The sequence below is a fragment of the Chiloscyllium punctatum genome, chromosome 33 (assembly GCF_047496795.1).
Source record: "Chiloscyllium punctatum isolate Juve2018m chromosome 33, sChiPun1.3, whole genome shotgun sequence".
Lineage (NCBI taxonomy): Eukaryota > Metazoa > Chordata > Chondrichthyes > Orectolobiformes > Hemiscylliidae > Chiloscyllium > Chiloscyllium punctatum.
The window spans coordinates 4877780-4897973 of NC_092771.1; the positions used below are offsets into that span (position 1 = coordinate 4877780).

Here is a 20194-nt window from a genome sequence, read left to right on the forward strand (position 1 = left end):
AAACACGTTAAGGACAAAGGGTAACTAGGGAGAAAATTGGGCCCCTCGAACATCAGCAAGGCGGCCTTTGTGTGGAGCCACAGAAAATGTGGGAGATACTAAACGAGTATTTTGCATCAGTATTTACTGTGGAAACGGATATGGAAGATATAGACTGTAGGGAAATAGATGGTGACACCTTGCAATATGTCCAAATTACAGAGGAGGAAATGCTGGATGTCTCGAAATGCACAAATGTTCAAAGTTTGGGAGAAGATTTGTAGCTCGGGTGCTCGTTGTTGTGGTTCTGTTCGCCGAGCTGGGAATTTGTGTTGCAGATGTTTTGTCCCCTGTCTAGGTGACATCCTCAGTGCTTGGGAGCCTCCTGTGAAGCGCTTCTGTGATGTTTCCTCTGGCATTTATAGTGATTTGTATCTGCAGCTTCCGGTTGTCAGTTCCAGCTGTCCTCTGCAGTGGCCGGTATATTGGGTCCAGGTCGATGTGCTTGTTGATTGAATCAGTGGATGAGTGCCATGCCTCTAGGAATTCCCTGGCTGTTCTCTGTTTGGCTTGTCCTGTATTAGCAGTGTTGTCCCAGTCGAACTCATGTTGCTTGTCAACTGAGTGTGTGGCTACTAAGGATAGCTGGTCATGTCGTTTCGTGGCTAGTTGGTGTTCATGGATGCGGATCGTTAGCTGTCTTCCTGTTTGTCCTATGTAGTGTTTTGTGCAGTCCTTGCATGGGATTTTGTACACTACATTGGTTTTGCTCATGCTGGGTATCGGGTCCTTCGTCCTGGTGAGTTGTTGTCTGAGAGTGGCTGTTGGTTTGTGTGCTCGTATGAGTCCTCGTGGTCGCAGCAGTCTGGCTGTCAGTTCAGGAATGTTTTTGATGTATGGTGGTGTGGCTAGTCCTTTGGGTTGTGGCATGTCCTCATTCTGTTGGACAAGAAACGTCTGCAACACAAATTCCCAGCTCAGCGAACAGAACCACAACAATGCATAAAGGTGGATAAATCTCCAGGACCTGATCAGGTGTACCCGAGAACTCTGTGGGAAGCTAGAGAAGTGATTGCTGGGCCTCTTGCTGAGATATTTGTATCATTGATAGTCACAGGTGAGGTGCTGGAAGACTGGAGGTTGGCTAACGTGGTGCCATTGTTTAGGAAGGGTAGTAAGGACAAACCAGGGAACTATACATCAGTGAGCCTGATGTCGGTGGTGGGCAAGTTATTGGACGGAATCCTGAGGGACAGGATGTACATGTATTTGGAAAGGCAAGGGCTGATTTGGGATAGTCAACATGGCTTAGTGCGTGAGAAATCATGTCTCACAAACTTGATTGAATTTTTTGAGGAAGGAACAAAGAGGACTGATGAGGGCAGAGCAGTAGATGTGATCTATATGGACTTCAGTAAGGCGTTCGACAAGGTTCCTCATGGGAGACTGATTAGCAAGGTTAGATCCCATGGAATACAGAACTTGCCATTTTTTTACAAAACTGGTTCAAAGGTAGAAGACAGAGGGTGGTGGTGGAGGTTTGTTTTTCAGACTGGAGGCCTGTGACCAGTGGAGTGCCACAAGGATTGGTGCTGGGTTCTCGACTTTTCGTCATTTATATAAATGATTTGGATGCGAGCATAAGAGGTACAGTTAGTAAGTTTGCAGATGACACCAAAATTGGAGGTGTAGTGAACAGCAAAGAGGGTTACCTCAGATTACAACAGGATCTTGACCAAATGGGCCAATGGGCAAAGAAATGGCAGATGGAGTTTAATTCAGATAAATGCGAGGTGCGGCATTTTGGGAAAGCAAATCTTAGCAGCACTTATACACTTAATGGTGAGGTCCTAGGGAGTGTTGCTGAACAAAGAGACCTTGGAGTGCAGGTTTATAGCTCCTTGAAAGTGGAGTTGCAGGTAGATAGGATAGTGAAGAAGGTGTTTGGTATGCTCTCTTTTATTGGTCAGAGTATTGAGAACAGGAGTTGGGAGGTCATGTTGCAGCTGTACAGGATATTGGTTCGGCCACTGTTGGAATATTGCATGCAATTCTGGTCTCCTTCCTATTGGAAAGATGTTGTGAAACTTGAAAGGGTTCAGAAAAGATGTATAAGTGTGTTGCCAGGGTTGGAGGATTTGAGCTTTGGGGAGAGGCTGAACAGGCTGGGGCTCTTTTCCCTGGAGCGTTGGAGGCTGAGGGATGACCTTATAGAGGTTTACAAAATTATGAGGGGCATGGATAGGGGAAATAGACAAGGTCTTTTCCCTGGAGTGGGGGAGTCGAGAACTAGAGGGCATAGGTTTAGGGTGAGAAGGGAAAGATATAAAAGAGACCTAAGGGGCAACCTTTTCAATCAGAGAGTGGTACGTGTATGGAATGAGCTGCCAGAGGAAGTGGTGGAGGCTGGTACAATCGCAACATTTAAGAGGCATTTGGATGGGTATATGAATAGGAAGGGTTTGGAGGGATATGGGCCGGGTCATGGCAGGTGTGACTAGATTGGGTTAGGATATCTGGTCGGCATGTACAGGTTGAACTGAAGGGTCTGTTTCCATGCTGTACATCTCCATGACTATGACTCTATCTACCTCCCCAGTCACTGACTCGATCTGAACCAGTCATTTCATTACTAAGGTGTGTTACGTGTCCCTAAGTTGACTTTTCCGACTGGACAAATGCTCCATTTTTAAATCCAGCTGTATCTAACTCTACAAGATTACCTGGTTTTGCCTCTGCTTTATTTGCATTTTTAAAAATTCATTCTGAGGATCTGGAAGTTGCTGGCTAGACCAGCATTTATTATCTAGCTGTAATTATTTTGGAGAATGTGGTATTGACAACATTTGGCATCAGTGGACAACTAAGAGTCATCCATGTTGTTGTCGATGTGGAATCATGTATAGGCCATACAGAGTAAAAAGATGGCAAATTTCCTTCCCTCAAGGCCATAGTTAAATCAGCTGGGCTTTTATGACCACCTGTTATTTTACATCTTTTTCAGTTGTACTTGATGTACTGGATCCAATTCACAAATTTGAACTTGTGTCTCCAGATTATTGCCTAGCCTTTTGTGTTCCTGTCTATTCCACTGCTATGATACAGCCTGCCCATGCTGAAATCCTCCAAGCTGTTGTTCATTCTAGACAAAGTTATTCTAGTACCCTGTTGTTTGGCCTCAGATCTACCTTCTATAAACTTTAAGTCATCCAAAACTCTGCCAATTTTACATCAATTCACTGCAAACCACATTTGGAACTATTTTGCTGTTCCTTCATTATCATTGGATCAAAATGCTGGAACTCTGTCCCTTACAGCAATATGGGTGTACTGCACCACCTGCTCAAGGGCCGTTCAGAATACACAATAAATGCTGACCCAGCCAGAGACACCCACATCCTCTGAAAGAATTTTTAAAAAACTAAGCCCAGTTTGTCCATGCCTTTTGTGTTTGATGACCTATCTCAGCTCCTGTTCTCAACATAACTTTATAATTTTTTTTGCATTTAAAACCCTTCATAGCTTACCGTTTATCTCGCTTATCCTGTGACTTACTGGGATCTTTCCAGCTCTTTCTATTCCCAATGGAACTATCTTTTCCCTATGTTGCTGTTATTCAGAAGCTGCTCTGTGCTTTCCTGCAGTTTGCTTAACAAATATTTCCCACCTAATGGTCTAGTTTCTCTGTCATTCATTTGGGGGCAGAGTTGGGATTATTCCCTTGTAGTTCCTCTAATGTGATCAGACAAACACAGACTATCCGCTTTTTAGTTCCTTGTTAGCTTGACATCACTTGCAGGAAAATTGTTAGTGTCTATTATAAAAGATGTAACAACAGAGCACTTGGAAGATAGTGACAAGATAAGACAGTCAGCGTAGATTTACGAAGGGGAAGTTGTACTTAACAAATCTGCTGGAAGGTTTTGAGGATGAAATTCGTGCAGTGGATAAGAGGGAGCCACTGGATATGGTCAACTTGGATTTTCAGAACGCTTTCAATCTTATCCACATAAACGATTAGCATGTAAAATTGAAGCAAGTGCAATTGATAGTCATGTTCTGAAATGGATTGAGAATTGGTTGGAAGGCAGAAAACACAGAGTAGGAATACATGGATCTTTTTCTGAGTGGCAGGCAGTGACTAGTGCGATATCACAGGGATCAATGCTGTGACTCCAGCTATTCACAATATAAACCAATTATTTGGATGAGGGAACTATCATCACTCATAGAGTGATATCTCCATGCAGATGACACAAAGTTGAGTGGGAGGGTATGTTACAAGGAGGATGCAGAGAAGATTCACTGTGATTGGGCAAGTTGATTAACTAGGTAAATGCATGACGGATACAGTATAATGTGGGTAAATGAGAGGTTATCCACGTTGGTAGCAAAGCAGGTAGGCAAATTGTAATCAAAATCACGGTAGATTGGGAAAGGGAAATTGCAATAAGACTAGTCATGAAGAGTAAACATGCAGATGCAGCAGGCGGTGAAGGAGGCAAATGGTATGTTAGCCTTCATAGTGAGTGGATTTGAGTACAGCAGCAGGGATATCTTGCTGCAAGAATACAAGATCTTGGTAAGAACATACCTGGAGTATTGTGTGCTGTTTTGGTCTCCTTGTCTGAAGAAGGATGTTCTGATTATTGAGGGAGTGCAGCAAAGGTGTACTAGACAGATTCTTAGAAAAGCAGGATTGATGTACAGGGAGAGATTGGATTGATTAGGATTATATTCACTGGAGTTTAGAAGAATCAGGGGGTTTTCTAGAAATCGTTAAAATTCTAACAGGATTAGGCAGGGTAGATTTGAGAAGGATGTTCTCTGACTAGGGCGTCTATAACCAGAAGTCTCAATTGTGGGTAAGGGTTAGACCTTTTAGGACGAAGATGAAAATAATTTTCTTCACTCAGCAAATGATGAACTTGTGGAATTTTCTGCTTCAGAAATTGGTTGAGGCCAAAGTATGGAATGTTTTCAAGAAAGAGAGGGAAATAATTTGAAGGGGTAAAGGAATCAAAGGATATGGGGGAGAAAGTGGGAACAGGGTACTGAGTTGGATGATGAGCCAGGATCACATTGAATGGCACAGTAGCTTGAAGGGCAATTGGCCATCTCCCCCTCCTAGACTCTGTGGTTCTATAACAGATCAGGGGCATGTTGATGGGACTACTAGTTTGATTCCTGAATCCTGTGAAAGCAATATTAGCTCCTTGTATCAGAACAGTGATTGACAGTGAAGGGATGAATGGTGAAGGGGTGAACCCAGATAGTCAGTCTGCCTCCGGATATAATCGCAGGTTCAGCTTTGATTTTAAGCCTATGCTTTGGAGGAAGAACTTGCATTTATGTAACACCTTTTGCAACCCGATGCTGAATTAAGTACTTTTTGAAAAAGCCTAGTCATCTTATCATGTGATGATGTGGACGTGCCAGTGTTGGACTGGCATGGACAAAGTTAAAAATCATACAACATCAGGTTATAGTCCAACAGGCTTATTTGGAAGCACTAGCTTTCAGAGTACTGCTCCTTCATCAGGCGGTTGCGCTCTGAAAGCTAGTGCTTCCAAATAAACCTGTTGGACTATTTCCTGGTGTTGTGTGTTTTTTAACTTTGTCTATGCCAGTCTAATACTGGCAACTCCAAATCATGAAAAGAAAAAAGTGTTATATACAGGGGCAAATGTAACTTGGAGTGTGGAGTTCTGCCAAACACTTTTGTGTTTCAATATCTGTGATGTTAGTTAAGGGATAGTTGGATGTTGCTTATTCACAGTGCTGAGAAATACCAACTGTGGAAAATGCTGAAATTCAGGACACACTCCTTCATTCACACTGTAGGTCAGTAGGAGGAAACCGGTTTGATGGAATAAGGTTGTTTGCAAATTGTTAAGCTTAATCTTCATTCATTTCTGTGACTGACCCCTTCTTTATCTGTTCACCATTATACAGCTCTATTATTCCATATTTTTAAATCTCTGATGCACTTATCTCTTTTTTGTCTCTAATGTGTGTTTATGTCTCACTTCCTTATATTTCATGTTTCTACTTAATTCACTGCTTCCCTGTACCAGCTTTCTTTATTTCTGTAGTCCATTTGTTTCTTTCTGCTTTATGCTTTTCTATCCCTTCTTGTGGTCTGTTCTTTCTCTCAGGCAGTTTCTCAAAATTAAGGACAACGTGCTTCCACTCTAGTTCAATAGATTCTGAGCTGCCTGATGAATCCAACGTATGACCTGCAAACTGTACAATATTCAGGTCAGGTAATGCTTCAGAGTTTGGGATAGAAGGGTTGCTTGGTGGTTTTGAGATAGTGAGGACTGCAGATGATGGAAAGTCAGAGTTGATAAAGTGTGGAGTTGGATAAAGCACAGGAAGTCAAGCAACCTCAGAGGAGCAGGAGTGATGAAAGGTTCAGATCTGAAATGTCGTCTCTCCTGCTTCCTCTTTGATGGTTTGCAAACTTGTTCTGTTGCCTTGATTTTGCATCTGTCCATTCCTGACACTGTCTGTTATGTGTTCTGAGCTTTCCCCCTTTTGGTCAGTGGAGTCTTGCATACACACAACTTGTCCTGTCCAGTGGAGCTGATTTTAAGCGATTAGCACCTCAGCAGTGGTCTGGTCTCTGCCCAGTGCTCTGGCTTTCTGCTCCATTTGCCCCTCTCTTGTCTTGTGACTACTTCAGTTTCTGGCTAGTTCCTCTCAATTTCACTGCTTCCCATTGTTATAAAGTCTTCAGTCTTGCAATCACACAGCCTCAGTAAGCCTGTATAGTAGCAGGTACCTAAAGACAGGCTGCTCAGTACCTTGTGTTCTACATTCTAATTATACCTATACTCAGTAACCTTTGTTCTGTGGAAGTTTTGGCTCCCAAGGGCTTCTTGTAAGAGTGGAGTGATTTTAATTGTCATCAAGTACAATGACCTCAAGTTGGAAAATGTGGTCAGGGTAAGAAAGTATTAGTTCATTGGTTTTAATGTAGTGAACTCTTCATTAGGGAGCTGATCAAGGACAATTAGCCCTAACTGAGTTTATCAGTTCTTGAAATGTTAATGAGATGATATATATGTGAGCATGTGAGACCATCCTCCCCCAGCCCTCACTGAATGTGAATTTTAATCATTGCTGGTGGGTTATAATGCCATACCCTCATGTGCATTGCATTAGACCCAGCTGGGACATTCTGGAGAGTTAGTGATCACTGTCTGAGCTTGCACAGACAGAATAAGACACCACAGTAAAAGTCTGTCGATGCCTGTGGAGCCATACGTCAGCAAAGCATCAGTATGTTCATGAGAGATGAAATCTGGTTTCAAAGGTGATGCTGAGGACTGAGTGAATGAAGGGTCTGGGCTAACAGACAACCAAGATGTACAGTCAATAACGAAGGAAAGTTTAGCACCCTCACTTTTGTTGCTCAGACCTTTGAGTAAAAGAGTTTGGACATCATGTTGAGGTTGGTCAGGAGGGTATATTGTTAAGCTGCAGAAGGTTCAGAAGAGATTTACCAAGATGTTGTCTGCATTAGAGGGTTTGTGTAAAAAAAAGTAGGCTGGATAAATTGGAACTTTTTTCGCTGGTGGCTGAAGGGTGACCTTTATAGAGGTTTATACAATTATGAGGGACAAAGGTAAGGTGAACAACAATGGTCTTTTTCTTAGGATGGGGGAATGCAAAACAATGGGGCCTATTTTCACTGTGAGAGAAAAATTTAAAAAGGACGTGAAGGGCAATGTTTTTATGCAGAAAGTAGTTCATGTGCTGAAATGAACTGCCAGAGAGTGGTGGATGTAGGTACAGTTACAACAGTTATAAGACATTTGGGTAATTACATGAATAGGAAAGGTCTGGAGAGATATGGACCAAATGCAGGCAGGTGGGACTAGTTTAGTTTGAGAAGGTGGTTGGTGAGGACTAGCTGGACCAAAAACAGTCTGTTTCTGTTTTGTATAACTCTATGATTGATTCAAGTCAACCAGAGAAATCTTGAGAGCATTTCTGCTCAGTGAGGTGAGTTTAGCTTTGAGGTACAGATAGCAGTATTGATTGGGCCAGGATATGGTATAAGGCATCTTATGCAAGGAAACTGGAGGACTGTATCAAGGGCTGTTAGGAGTGATCTTTTCAGAAGCTTGTCACAGTTTGATAGAAATAATGTGAGCATGTGCAACTCTTTTCAAATCAAACCACCACCAAGTATTGTTTAAGAGAACCTATTGCCATCACTAGGAGATAAAGCAATAATTTAATTCATATATCTGTACCTTCTGTATTAATAAAAATCCTCACATCATCCAGCTTGAAGAGCTCATTGAGCCTGAGTAAGAGGCAGTTGCAGTGGTATCAGACAAGATGCACTCGGTACAAGCTGGGAGGTGTTACTAGGTGAAACCCTGCAAGAGGATTACTTAGCTGCATCTGTATTTTGAATCCAGTTTGCTTACACTGTTGGGTTAAAGTGACTCCTCCAAGTCAATATATTGCATTACTAAAGTTACTCTCTAGGCAGCATATCCAACATGCTATTTACATTATCGGGTTTTCTCTAACAAAATAATTGAACTCCTTCAATGCTGCTGTCTGAGTCAGTATCTGGGAGTAAGGGCAGCCCATATTGAATATGAAGTCCAGGAAAGACTTCCCATATGAAATTTGAACTTTGTGCTGACATGCTCTTGTTTAAGCCAATTTCATTTTAATGTGGGCATTGACATTTTTGTGTGGGGAGGCAAATGTGGGAGCAGTATTAATTGGGCCAGGAAAAGGAAAAAAGGCCCTCAAACATTTCAACGAACTTCAGGTTAAGTGAGCTACTTTGAAATGGAGCTGACACTATAATCTTGGCAAATGCATCATCTATTTTATGTACCATAACATTCCACTGATTGTAGTTTAGTTTTGTTTAGTGAGGGAAGGATTATTGACTAAGAGACTGAGGATGCTGTACCGGTAGTACCATGAGATCATCAATATCCTCTGAACAAGAATGTGGGAGCCTCAGAACAACTTATAATTATGTGCTAACAAATTAGAAGTTTACAAGGCAGTGAGAGAGAGACTTGTACATCATCCTGATTCCTTCCAACAAACTTGTACATTATCTCCACGTGCAATCTTCTGTAGTATGGTGCCTTTATTCCTCCCTTTTTAAACCTCTGGCTTGAGATACTTATTCAAGGTGATGCAGTGGCAACCCACTGACGGTCCGCAGCTCATTGAATAAACCCCAGTAATGCTACCGTGTGATAATTAATTTCAGTGACCATAGACATTGTAATTGTACCCACATTCACCACCTTTTCAGGAGGTTCGTTCTACACTGTGTAAAAAAAAAAGCCTCATGGTTTTTTAAAATCTCTCTCCTCTCACTTTAAAAAAAATGTTGCCTCGTCATGAAATTCCCCATCCTAGGAAATAAGACAACTACCAATAATTCTATCTATAACTCTAATTATTTTATAAACTTACATAAGATCCTCTCTCAACTCCTATGCTCCAGTGGAAAGAGTCCCAAGCTATCCAGCTTTTCTCTGTAACTCAAGCCTTGCATACCTGGAAACATCCTGGTGAATCTCTTCTGAATCCTCTCCAGATTGATAATTTCCTGAGAAATGGATGACTAGAACTAGACACCGTACTCCAGAAAAGGCCTCACCAATGTCCTGTACAACCTCAACATGACGTCCCAACCCAGAGGTGGGGGACCTTTTCATGTTGGAAGGCCGCATTATGTTACTTGTAATCTAATAAGGCTGCATCCAAGAAACTTCAATTATATATTCTTCAAAATTCACATTATTTTGTAAAAATCTAACTACTATGTACTAACTAACTCAAAAAATGAAAACAGAAGCTAATTCTAAAGTGAACTAACCTTTTAATGACATTGTTGTGACTGCTTTTTGTAGGAAAGCGTTTGAGTATTTGGTTGCAGCATGGAGGTCTACAGTTTTAGCCGATCCTCTAGATGGGTGTCCGTCATTTGTGACCTTAAGGGCGTCTTTATTTTGGTTAAGTAGGAGGATGTAGATTCGCAGCAATAAGTGGTTGAAAAGCAAGAAAACATTTTTTGTACATGTTGCCGAAGGCATGGGTATTCTATTTCATTTTTCCATATTTCAATCGGATCTTTCTTGGCGTCAAAATAAGGACTTTAGAATGTCATCTTCTGAGAGCTCAATCAATTCCATCTGTAGTTCTTTAGGAGCCTTATGACGTACCAATTTTTTAATTGTGGCAGTCAGTCTGTGAGGATTATTCGTTGAATTTTCTTTTACACTCTGGTATTGTAAATACATTCATTTTAAGATTAAAATAAAAATAATAAAGGACAAAAAAACATACTAATAAAAAATAAAAGATTTGTTCTGCAAAATTTGGATTCATTCAAGTGGCCGCAGGTTCCCTACCCCTGTCCCAACCCCTTTACTCAAAGGACTGAGCAGTGAAGGCGAGCTTGCCAAATGCCTTTTTAACCACCCTGTTTATGTGTGACACAAACTTTAAAGAATTATGTACATGCACCCCTAGGTCCCTCTGTACTATAACACTACCCAACACTACCTTTAATTGTATAAGCTCCACCCTTGTCTTAAAATGTAATAACTTGCATTTATCCAGATTGAACTCCATCTGCCATTTTTCAGCCCATTGACCCATTTGATCAAGATCCTTTTGTAATTTTAGAAAACCTTCACTGTCTACTATACCACCAATTTTGGTGTCGTCCACAAACTTACTAACCATGCCTTCTATATTCATATCCAAATCAGTTATATAACTGACAAACGAAAGAGAATCCAGGGCTGATCTTTGTGGAACACCACTGATCACATGCCTTGAGTCCGAAAAGCAACCCTCCACCATTACTCTGTTTCCTGTCGTTAAGCCAATTATGGAAGCAATTGGCAAGCTCGTCCTGAATCTCATGTGACCTAACTTTACTAATCAGTCTACCAGGCGGAACATTGTCAAAGGCTTTACTAAAATCCAAATAAACAACGTCTACTGCTCTGCCATCATCAATCTTTTTGCTAACTTCCTCAAAAGAACTCAGTCAAGTTTGTGAGACATGATTTTCCTTGCACAAAACCATGCTGACTATCCTTAATCAATTTTTGCCTTTCTAAATGTCCATAAATGCTATCTTTTATAATTACCTCCAACAATTTACCCACAACTGAAGACCGACTCACATGTCTATAGTTCCCCGGTTTCTCCTTACAACCTTTTCTTAAACGGAGGTGCAACATTAGCAACCCTCCAGTCGTCAGGCACTTCACTTGTGATTGTAGATGATGGAAATATTTCTGCAAGGGGTCTTGTAATTTCCTGCCTTATTTGCTAAAACTTTCTGGGATACATTAGATCAGGTCCTAGAGATTTATCCACCTTTATATTCTCGAAGACCTCTTAAATTTCCTCTTCTGTAATGTGAACTGTTTTTAAAACATCAAAATTTATTTGTCTGCATTCTCTAGACTCCGTTTCTTTATCCACAGTAAAAACTGACAGGAAATATTCATTTAGAATCTCCCATCTATTGGGTTCAACACAAAGATGACCACCTTGATCTTTAAGAGGCCCTACTCTCTCCCTACTTACCCTCTTGCTCTTAATGTATTTGTAGAATCTCTTTGGATTATCCTTAACCTTATCTGCCAATGCTATCTCATGTCCCCTCTTTGCCTTCCTGATTTCTCTCTTAAGAATGACCCTATCTTGTTTATATTGATTAAGAGATTCAATTGAACCAAGTTGTCTATATATAAAATATGATTCGCTTTTATTCTTGATTGGAACCTCAATATCTATGTTCATCGATTGTTCCTTAATCTTAGTAGCCTCACTCTTCACTCTAAGGAATTCTCATCATCACATTCTTAAACGCCTTCCACTTGTCAGACATCCTTTTACCTGTGAACAGTCTACTCCAATCAACTTTTGAAAGTTCTTGTCTCATATCATTAAAATTTGCCTTAGTCCAATTAAAAGCTTTAACTTTTATGGAAGGCTTATCCTTTTCCATAACTATTTTGAAACTAATAGAGGAGAAAGTGAGGACTGCAGATGGTGGAGATTAGAGCTGAAAGTGTGTTGCTGGAAAAGCGCAGCAGGTCAGGCAGCATCCAAGGAACAGGAGAATCGACGTTTCGGGCATACGCCCTTCTTCAGGAATCCTGAATTCCTGAAGAAGGGCTTATGCCCGAAACGTCGATTCTCCTGTTCCTTGGATGCTGCCTGACCTGCTGCGCTTTTCCAGCAACACATTTTCAGCTCTGAAACTAATAGAACCATGATTGCTAGACCCAAAGCGTTCCCCTATTTTTAACTTCAGTCACCTGCCCTGCCTTATTGCCCAAAAGAAGGTCTAATTTTGCTCCTTCTCTAGAAGGAGCATCCAAATATTGATGATGATAAATTTTCTTGAACCCATTGAACAAATTCTTCACCATCCAAACCTTTAACACTATGATAGCCATAGTCAATGTTTGGAAAATTAACATCCCTCATTATTGCAACCTTATTATGCTTACACATATTGGAGATCTCTCTCCATATTTGTTTCTCAATTTCCCTCTTACTATTGGAGGACCTATAATATAATTCCATAAAAGTGATCTTTCCTTTCTGATTTGTAATTTCTACCCATATATTTTTACTGGACAATTTTTCAGAAATATCAGCAGTAATGTAATCCTTAATCAGAAAAGCCACCCCTCACCCCCTTTCTTGCCTCCTTTTCTATCCTTCCTGTAGCATCTAAAACCTGAAACATTGGGCTGCCAGTGTTGTCCATCTCTCAGCCAAGTTTCTGGAATAGCTATGACAACCCAATCCCATGTTCTTAAATATGCCCAAGTTCATCTGTCTCACCTGTAAGACTCCTTGCATCGAAATAAATGCCATTTAGTTCTTCAGAGTTACCACATACTCTTGACTCTGTCTATCTTTCTTTTTTATATGATGTGCTTTCCTCACATTCAAAACCTTCCCCACCCATCTTTCTAGTTACACTGCAGCTTTGAATTCTTCCACTCCCCCTCTCTTTCAGTATAAAGTCTCCCCTAATGGAATGAGCATATCACCCTGCTAAGATACTGTTCCCTTTCCAGTTTAGGTTAGACTCATCCTTTTTGGATGGGTCTTTTCTATCACACAAGACATTCTAATTGTCCAGAAACCTGAACCCCTGAACAGTACACCAGCTCTTCACCCATTGATTTATCTCCTTTAACCTTTTGTTCCTTCCCTCATTTGAGTTTGGCATTGGGAATAAACCAAACATTACTACTTTTAAGGTTCTATTTTTGATCTTTTACCAAACCTCTTAAATCCACACTGTACTGCTTTAATCTTTTCCTGATAAAATCATTCCTCGCAATATATACAATAATTACTGGCTTCTCAGTCTCATCTTTAACAATATGTTTGAAACATTTTGATAAAACGTCCTTAATCCCAGCACCAGGAAAGCCACAAACCATCCTAAATTTACGCTCACTGCCACAATCTATGCTCCTGACAGTAGAGTCCCCGATAACAATAATTCTATTAAATCTTGTCAAATGCTCCATGGCATAATAATCATTCCAAGTGTCCAAAAACAGATTGCCCTTTCCATTTTCCTCAGAGAGACTATTCCTTTTTACAGTTCCAAAAACTCAATACCTATTTGATAGAGGAATAGCCACCGGAGACTTTTGAGCTACGTTCTTACTTTTCTCAACAGTTATCCATCCATCTGACTGATCCTGCAGTGTAATAACTTTTCTAAATCTACTAGCCATCTCACTCTGTATTTCATATGTGCTCTTAATAATACTAAGCTTAAAAAGATGTTTCAGTAACACCTTACATATAAGTTACCCTTCATTACCTACAGAAAATAATGTTAAAATAGAAAAAATTTGGAATATATATATTAAACATATAACATTTAAATAAAATCAACCAAGTAGCTGATTAACTGAATAAAAAAGACTCCTCTTCAATAAATTCCTCAAACAAAAAGAAATCTTCTCCAGATCCGACCATGTGTAGGACTCCCTGGCATGAAAACACAACTTATTTTTAAAAAGAAAACCGTTGCAATGTTAAAGAAAGCCTTCTAAAGCACATAGACTTGTTTAACTTCTGAATTTAGAATAAAAAATCCTGTGTTCACTGTGGGCCGTGTAAAGCTCATTTTGGAAAACGTCCATTTAAAACAAAATGTGATTTTTTTTGAATGGCTTTTTTGGTTTTTGAATGTTAATGAAACAAAATGAATAAAAATCTTATATTAGTAAACTGTAAATGCTGTAATAACTTTAAAACATATATATAATAAATCTTTAACTAAGCCTACAATTCTAGGAGCACCTGAAAGATCCACACTGCTTCTCTTGTCAACCTGGAGTATGTCACCTAGATGAACTATCATCATTGTTCCCTTGCATTACGACAGACTATGAGATTATTTCTGAAATAAGCCTAATTCTGTTCTTCATATTTTATTTCCTGGTTATTATGTAGTCTTGCATTTTGTCATCATAAGCTGAAGGCGAAGTTAAATCAGCAGAAATATTTGTATAAACACAAGTTGCTTGGAATGAAGACTCATTGGGGCCTGACAGTGTTTGAGCAACCATTGGCAGTATCTGGTGAAGATTGTGTAGATGGCCTTCAATATCCTGTCCACTGACCCAGCCATTCACATCTTCTGTATCTTAGGTGCTACCAAACATTTTGTCAAAAAACCCTGGTCACCATGATAAAAACAAAATGCCATTTTTCCAAAAGAGTGTATTTGTACACTTATGTGTGATTTAGTATTATACTAACCATTTTTGAGGACATTAAAAATTGCAATGATTTTGTTGAGAGTACATTTAATTGGTAAATTAGAAAAAATAAAATTAGTTAAGGATTTAGTGAGGAGTTGAGAAGCTTGTGGTGCGTTTCATTTCTTGGGTTGCAACTTAGTTGACTTTCCCATCCCACAGGTGGGGTACATACCACTGTTCCAACTTTTAGATGCTGAATCATATTTATGATTTACAGGAAATGGGAAGAAAGTTTTAATACAAATCTTCACTGGATTGATGTCTTAATTCTTCCCACACCATTTGCACACTCCACTCCTGAAGGTGCTGACTCTCACTGGGACACAGTTCCTGAAAGTGCTGACTCTCACTGGGACACAGTTCCTGAAGGTGCTGACTCTCACTGGGACACAGTTCCTGAAGGTGCTGACTCTCACTGGGACACAGTTCCTGAAGGTGCTGACTCTCACTGGGACACAGTTCCTGAAGGTGCTGACTCTCACTGGGATACAGTTCCTGAAGGTGCTGACTCTCACTGGGATACAGTTCCTGAAGGTGCTGACTCTCACTGGGACACAGTTCCTGAAGGTGCTGACTCTCACTGGGATACAGTTCCTGAAGGTGCTGACTCTCACTGGGACACAGTTCCTGAAGGTGCTGACTCTCACTGGGATACAGTTCCTGAAGGTGCTGACTCTCACTGGGACACAGTTCCTGAAGGTGCTGACTCTCACTGGGATACAGTTTCTGACGGTGCTGGCAGGTAGAAGGTTCATGAAAAACAATAATGGGCTCTTCAACTATGAAAAACAGTCTTTATCCCCACCGAGATCCATGATCCGAACAGGAATTACCAGGATTGGGCTCTCTGTTGGCCCTTGAGCATAGGTTGGTTATGGATTGTGGAGATTCCTGATGAATGGGACTCAGTCCTGGAAATCAGTTATTCTGTGATGGGATGGAAGCTGAAATAATGGGAAAAATCGTATTATGGCCACATCTGTGGAGAGAAACAATTAATGTTTTGGCCTTCTACCAGAATTGGAGAAAGTTAAAAATGTAGTGTAATATTACATTTCTAATTTTCCCAGTTTCAGTGAAGGTTTGGGTTTACTAGTCCAGTGACATTACCACTTTGTCACAGCCCCCTTCACAATGAGGACATTGCAGTCACCAGACCATGAGGGAAGCAGAATGGTTAAAGAGTTCCAGATATTACTGTAGAACTATCTTCTAAGAGTCAGAGTTACTTGGAGGTGTTGTTACTGGGAAGGAGTATGTCACTGACACAAACATCCATGAATTTTCTGAGCTTACAGCTTGGTTATAAGTCTAACGAGTTTGTCTGAAATTTGATGAGGAATTGGATTAGTTGAAGCAAAGTGAAACAAGCAGGAAGTGCTTAGAGCCACTAACAAGACCCAGCGCAGCACAGGTGTTCGATGTGTTGATTATTTCTCAGCAAAGTATTCGAGGGCCCAAACGACAGATTTGCAGTGAGAACAGTGGGCTTTATTTCACATTAATAAGTAAGTGTCAGGCTGCATCTCATATTTCCATATGGTGAATTTTTAGAAGCATAGCCTCAATGTGCAACTGATTCGCATTTCTGAGATGTAAATAGTGCTTTCCATTGAGCTTTGCTACAGCCTCCAGTCATACCTGCAAATCTCCATCCTTAATTATTTCACTCTCTTCCCAGCCACATTTTCCATTTCATTCTTCCTTCCTCCTTGTCCTGAAGGCTCTCACCTTTGCAGCATATAATTTCCTGGGTTCAAGCAGCTTTCTTCTCCCTCAGCCAAATGACTGCATTCATGTGGACATGACGAGAGTAACCGTGGCACTTTAATCTTGAGGAGCTAGGCACTGGGGCAACAAAGCTGATTTCACCATGTTGTGGCATCCAAGCATTTGCTTTCTTCATGAACTCTTTGAATGGCTACAAGGAATTGGAATCTTGGTCAATCTCCCATCCTCTTTGTACTGAAATGAATGCCGGCTGCAGCTGAGATCTGTTAATTGTGTCGAGACTTGGCACTTTGTGTGATGATCCTGTGACTTTGCTATTCTGAGTCACTTGGTAGCACACTGGACAGTGCATTCGTTCACCAGTCAATGTGGCAATTTCAGCTGATACCTTCATTCAGAGAGAAGTGTCACATTGGCTTGTTTCCTAGTTCATTGAGGATTCTGTTGTAAAGCTCATATCACGACCTGTTATTTCTTCGCAAGATTGGGCAATTTTCATTAAAACATAAGGTGCTTATTTTGCAGAAGCATTTTTTCATTTAACGTTGCTTCTCCATTTCTCTACAGAATCTATGATCCGAACATTCACCCCTTTCTACTTCACGGTGGAACCAGCAGACACAGTAGCAATACGAGGGGCCTCAGTAATACTGAACTGTTCAGTGTTTGCTGAACCCAGGGCCAAAATTGAATGGAGAAAGGATGGGACATTCCTAAACCTGGTTTCAGATGAACGCAGGCAGATGCTTCCAGAAGGTTCACTGTTAATACGGAGCGTAGTACATTCCAAACACCACAAACCTGATGAAGGATTTTATCAGTGCGTTGCTACTATCGATAGCCTGGGGACGATTGTGAGTCGGACAGCAAAGGTGACAGTGGCAGGTGGGTACTATTGTGGAGCGTTACCCTCAGAGGTCACTCCATTTACACTGTAATTTGTGCTACTGCTGAGATTCTTGGAACCTCTACATTCCAGTCACCTTTTCCAATTTCAAGTCTTTGCCATGAACACGCCCAGAGCTTCAACTTCTAAATCCCATTCCTGGACTCAATATTATCACTGTCCTACTCCTTTTGTTTCAAGCAAATTAAATGGCCCCCTCTCATCCATCCTCATTATCAGTATTGTATGCAACAGTTGGTTAAACTCTGGCAGTCATTTTGCTCATCCTTGCATCTAGCTCCTGCCAACCTGTGGCTAGTATTTTTCGACTCTTATCACAGAATCTGGGTGGCAGAGGTAGGAATAGAGTATGAAAATGAAATCTCTTCCTCTGGGTGTCTCAGTGGCTTTTGGTAGGTTTCTATGTTTACATAGGATGCTTGTCTCTGCCCTGCCCTATGACACTGTGCAGAGCACGAGAAGCTGGTCCAATGATGTTAATACCCATCAAAGCAGTTACTCGCGGGCTGTCGCTAGAGCTTAGCAAATTACCAAAATCTAGGGAATAATTCAAGTCGAGCTTTCTTGGGCTTTTGGAGAGTGAATGTACTTAATATTTGGTCCTCTTTAGAGACAAAAGAAGTGCATTTTCTGGTTAGCTTTACCATTAGAACTTTAAAAGCATCAGACAGATTGTGCCTGATATCCTGGGACCATCATCTGGTCTATAGCAATCAGGCCTGTTATAGACTTCTTAAAAAAGCAGAGCAGTTTCTTGACCCCACCGTTTTCCAATCGCTGACTATGTTGGCCCTCTACGAGTGTCAGTTCAGACAGTGGGGTATGTAACATTTTCTCCGTTGTAGGTACATAAACCAAGTCCTGTGTAGGCAGTTTCTTGTTGGATTAAGAAGAGGAACCTCAGTCGAACCCTGTCCTAGTTCTAACCTAGGGGCACTCACATGAGTTGTAGTGTTTCAGCTGCTGTTTTGTTCATTGCGGAGAATGGGGTGAATGTGGTGCTTATGGTCTGTGTAGGTTATTTTCATGCTGGGTGGTGAATTTACTGTTTGAACCATGAGAGCGTTGTAGTATGTGGACATTATAGTCAGGCAAGGAAGTCTATGCAGTGAGCAGTGTCATTCCTGATTGAATAATTCAAGTTGAGTGAGGTTTTTGTACATTCATTAAGATGGCTAAATCCATCCTGAACCCAGGGAATGTTTATGTTCTGCTCAGACGTGTAAAACCTTTTCCCCTTTTTATTCTGGAATTTCCTTTGACCTGGATTGGGTTTTGTAAATTGGACAGCATTTGAATTGAATAAATAAATATAGTGTAAAATTTACGAGTGCTGAGTTTTCTCAGTAATTTAATTTAAATTGTGTTTCAGAACTCAGTTTCACACCATGTCTAGCTTGTTACTAATAAGCAAATTGAGTTCAGACTTTGCTCTTGCCTTACACAGGGGCACTCTGATGGAATTCAGAACTGTGCATGTTATTAGTCTGTAGTAAATTATACAGTGTCGCAGGCATGTCATTGTAGAAATGATTGAACTGAATATAATAATTATCATATGTTCATCAATCTAATGTTTTCAGAATAGTACCAATTCTTGGATAATGTGTTGAAGCCAGTACTGTCAGTTCTGCAAATTCTATCCAACAGCTTATCATCTCACTTCAGTATTTTGACCCTTTCCTCCTTTGCTAAGGCTGTTGACTTCTGTTGTTGCCAGGGACCTGTTGCTTTCCATTACATTGTCTAGTCTCGCTTGACCAGCAAGTTACCAAAATTTCCACCCTGGGTGAAGTATTCACTCTGGCATGACTGTGAACAGGCTCTAACTTTGAAACTCTCTAGTTCACATGCCATAGTCTACACTGGAAATGCTTTATCGCAGCCCTTGAGGCTTTCCACACTATGATGGAAAGCAGTAGATTAAGGATTTTTTATTGTAATAAACTGTAAGTTTTTTTTAATCCGTTTCAGTCAGTGTTTGAAATGCCTACTTTTGATGCATCTTTAATTCAAATGTTACGGAATTTCAACATTTTGTTGAAGCTTTTGATTTTGCACTCATCTCACCTTGATTTTGCAGTGAATATACGTGTTCTTTCTGTTTGCAAAGACTAGGACTTGTTTTTTTAATATGTATCATCCAGTACACACAGTGCTATATTGGGAGTTCAACTGACCATCATAAATTGATTGTCAGCATCATTCTTCATGCTCAGGATAATCCAGCAAATCCAGACGCATAAATCATATCCAGTATTACAGACTGTGTTATGAGTTTTGCAAGTGGCGGCTAATGGGATATGGTCAGTACCTTTTTTTAACAGGATGTTGTGAACAGCTGAAGGGATGTGCTGTTTGACATGATTTGCCAGTTTTTAGGATCTACATCTACATACCTGATGTTACACCACAGCATTAAAATTCATATCCTTTCTTCATTTATTTAACACACCAAATTTTTTTTGCCTTTTGAGTAATTCTGACAATTCATAATTGATTTTGAATATTGATTTCCCATGTCAGCTGAGGCTCTGTTGCTTGCAAACTTGCCTCTAGGTTAGAATGTAGATGTTTTCAGAAGTTGGGCCACATTGTCCTGGCTCACATTCCAGTATGATGGAGTCTTGTTGACTCTTGTAGAAACTTTCAGATCAAAACATTATCTGTTTCATTTCTTCAAAGATACTGCCAGACTTGAGCTGTCCTGCATTTTCTGTTTTTATTTGAGATTTCCAACATCTGC

At 40.5% G+C, this 20194-nt stretch overlaps 1 protein-coding gene across 10 annotated transcripts in view; it reads left to right on the forward strand.

Moving 5' to 3' along the window:
* LOC140458359 (neogenin-like) overlaps window positions 1–20194 on the forward strand; it is a 206711-nt gene that overhangs the window by 49953 nt on the left and 136564 nt on the right. For all 10 annotated transcript variants that reach the window (XM_072552774.1, XM_072552782.1, XM_072552776.1 and 7 more), the window contains one exon: window positions 17109–17426. In XM_072552774.1, the coding sequence (XP_072408875.1) occupies window positions 17109–17426 (318 nt within the window). The remainder of the gene's footprint in view (window positions 1–17108; window positions 17427–20194) is intronic.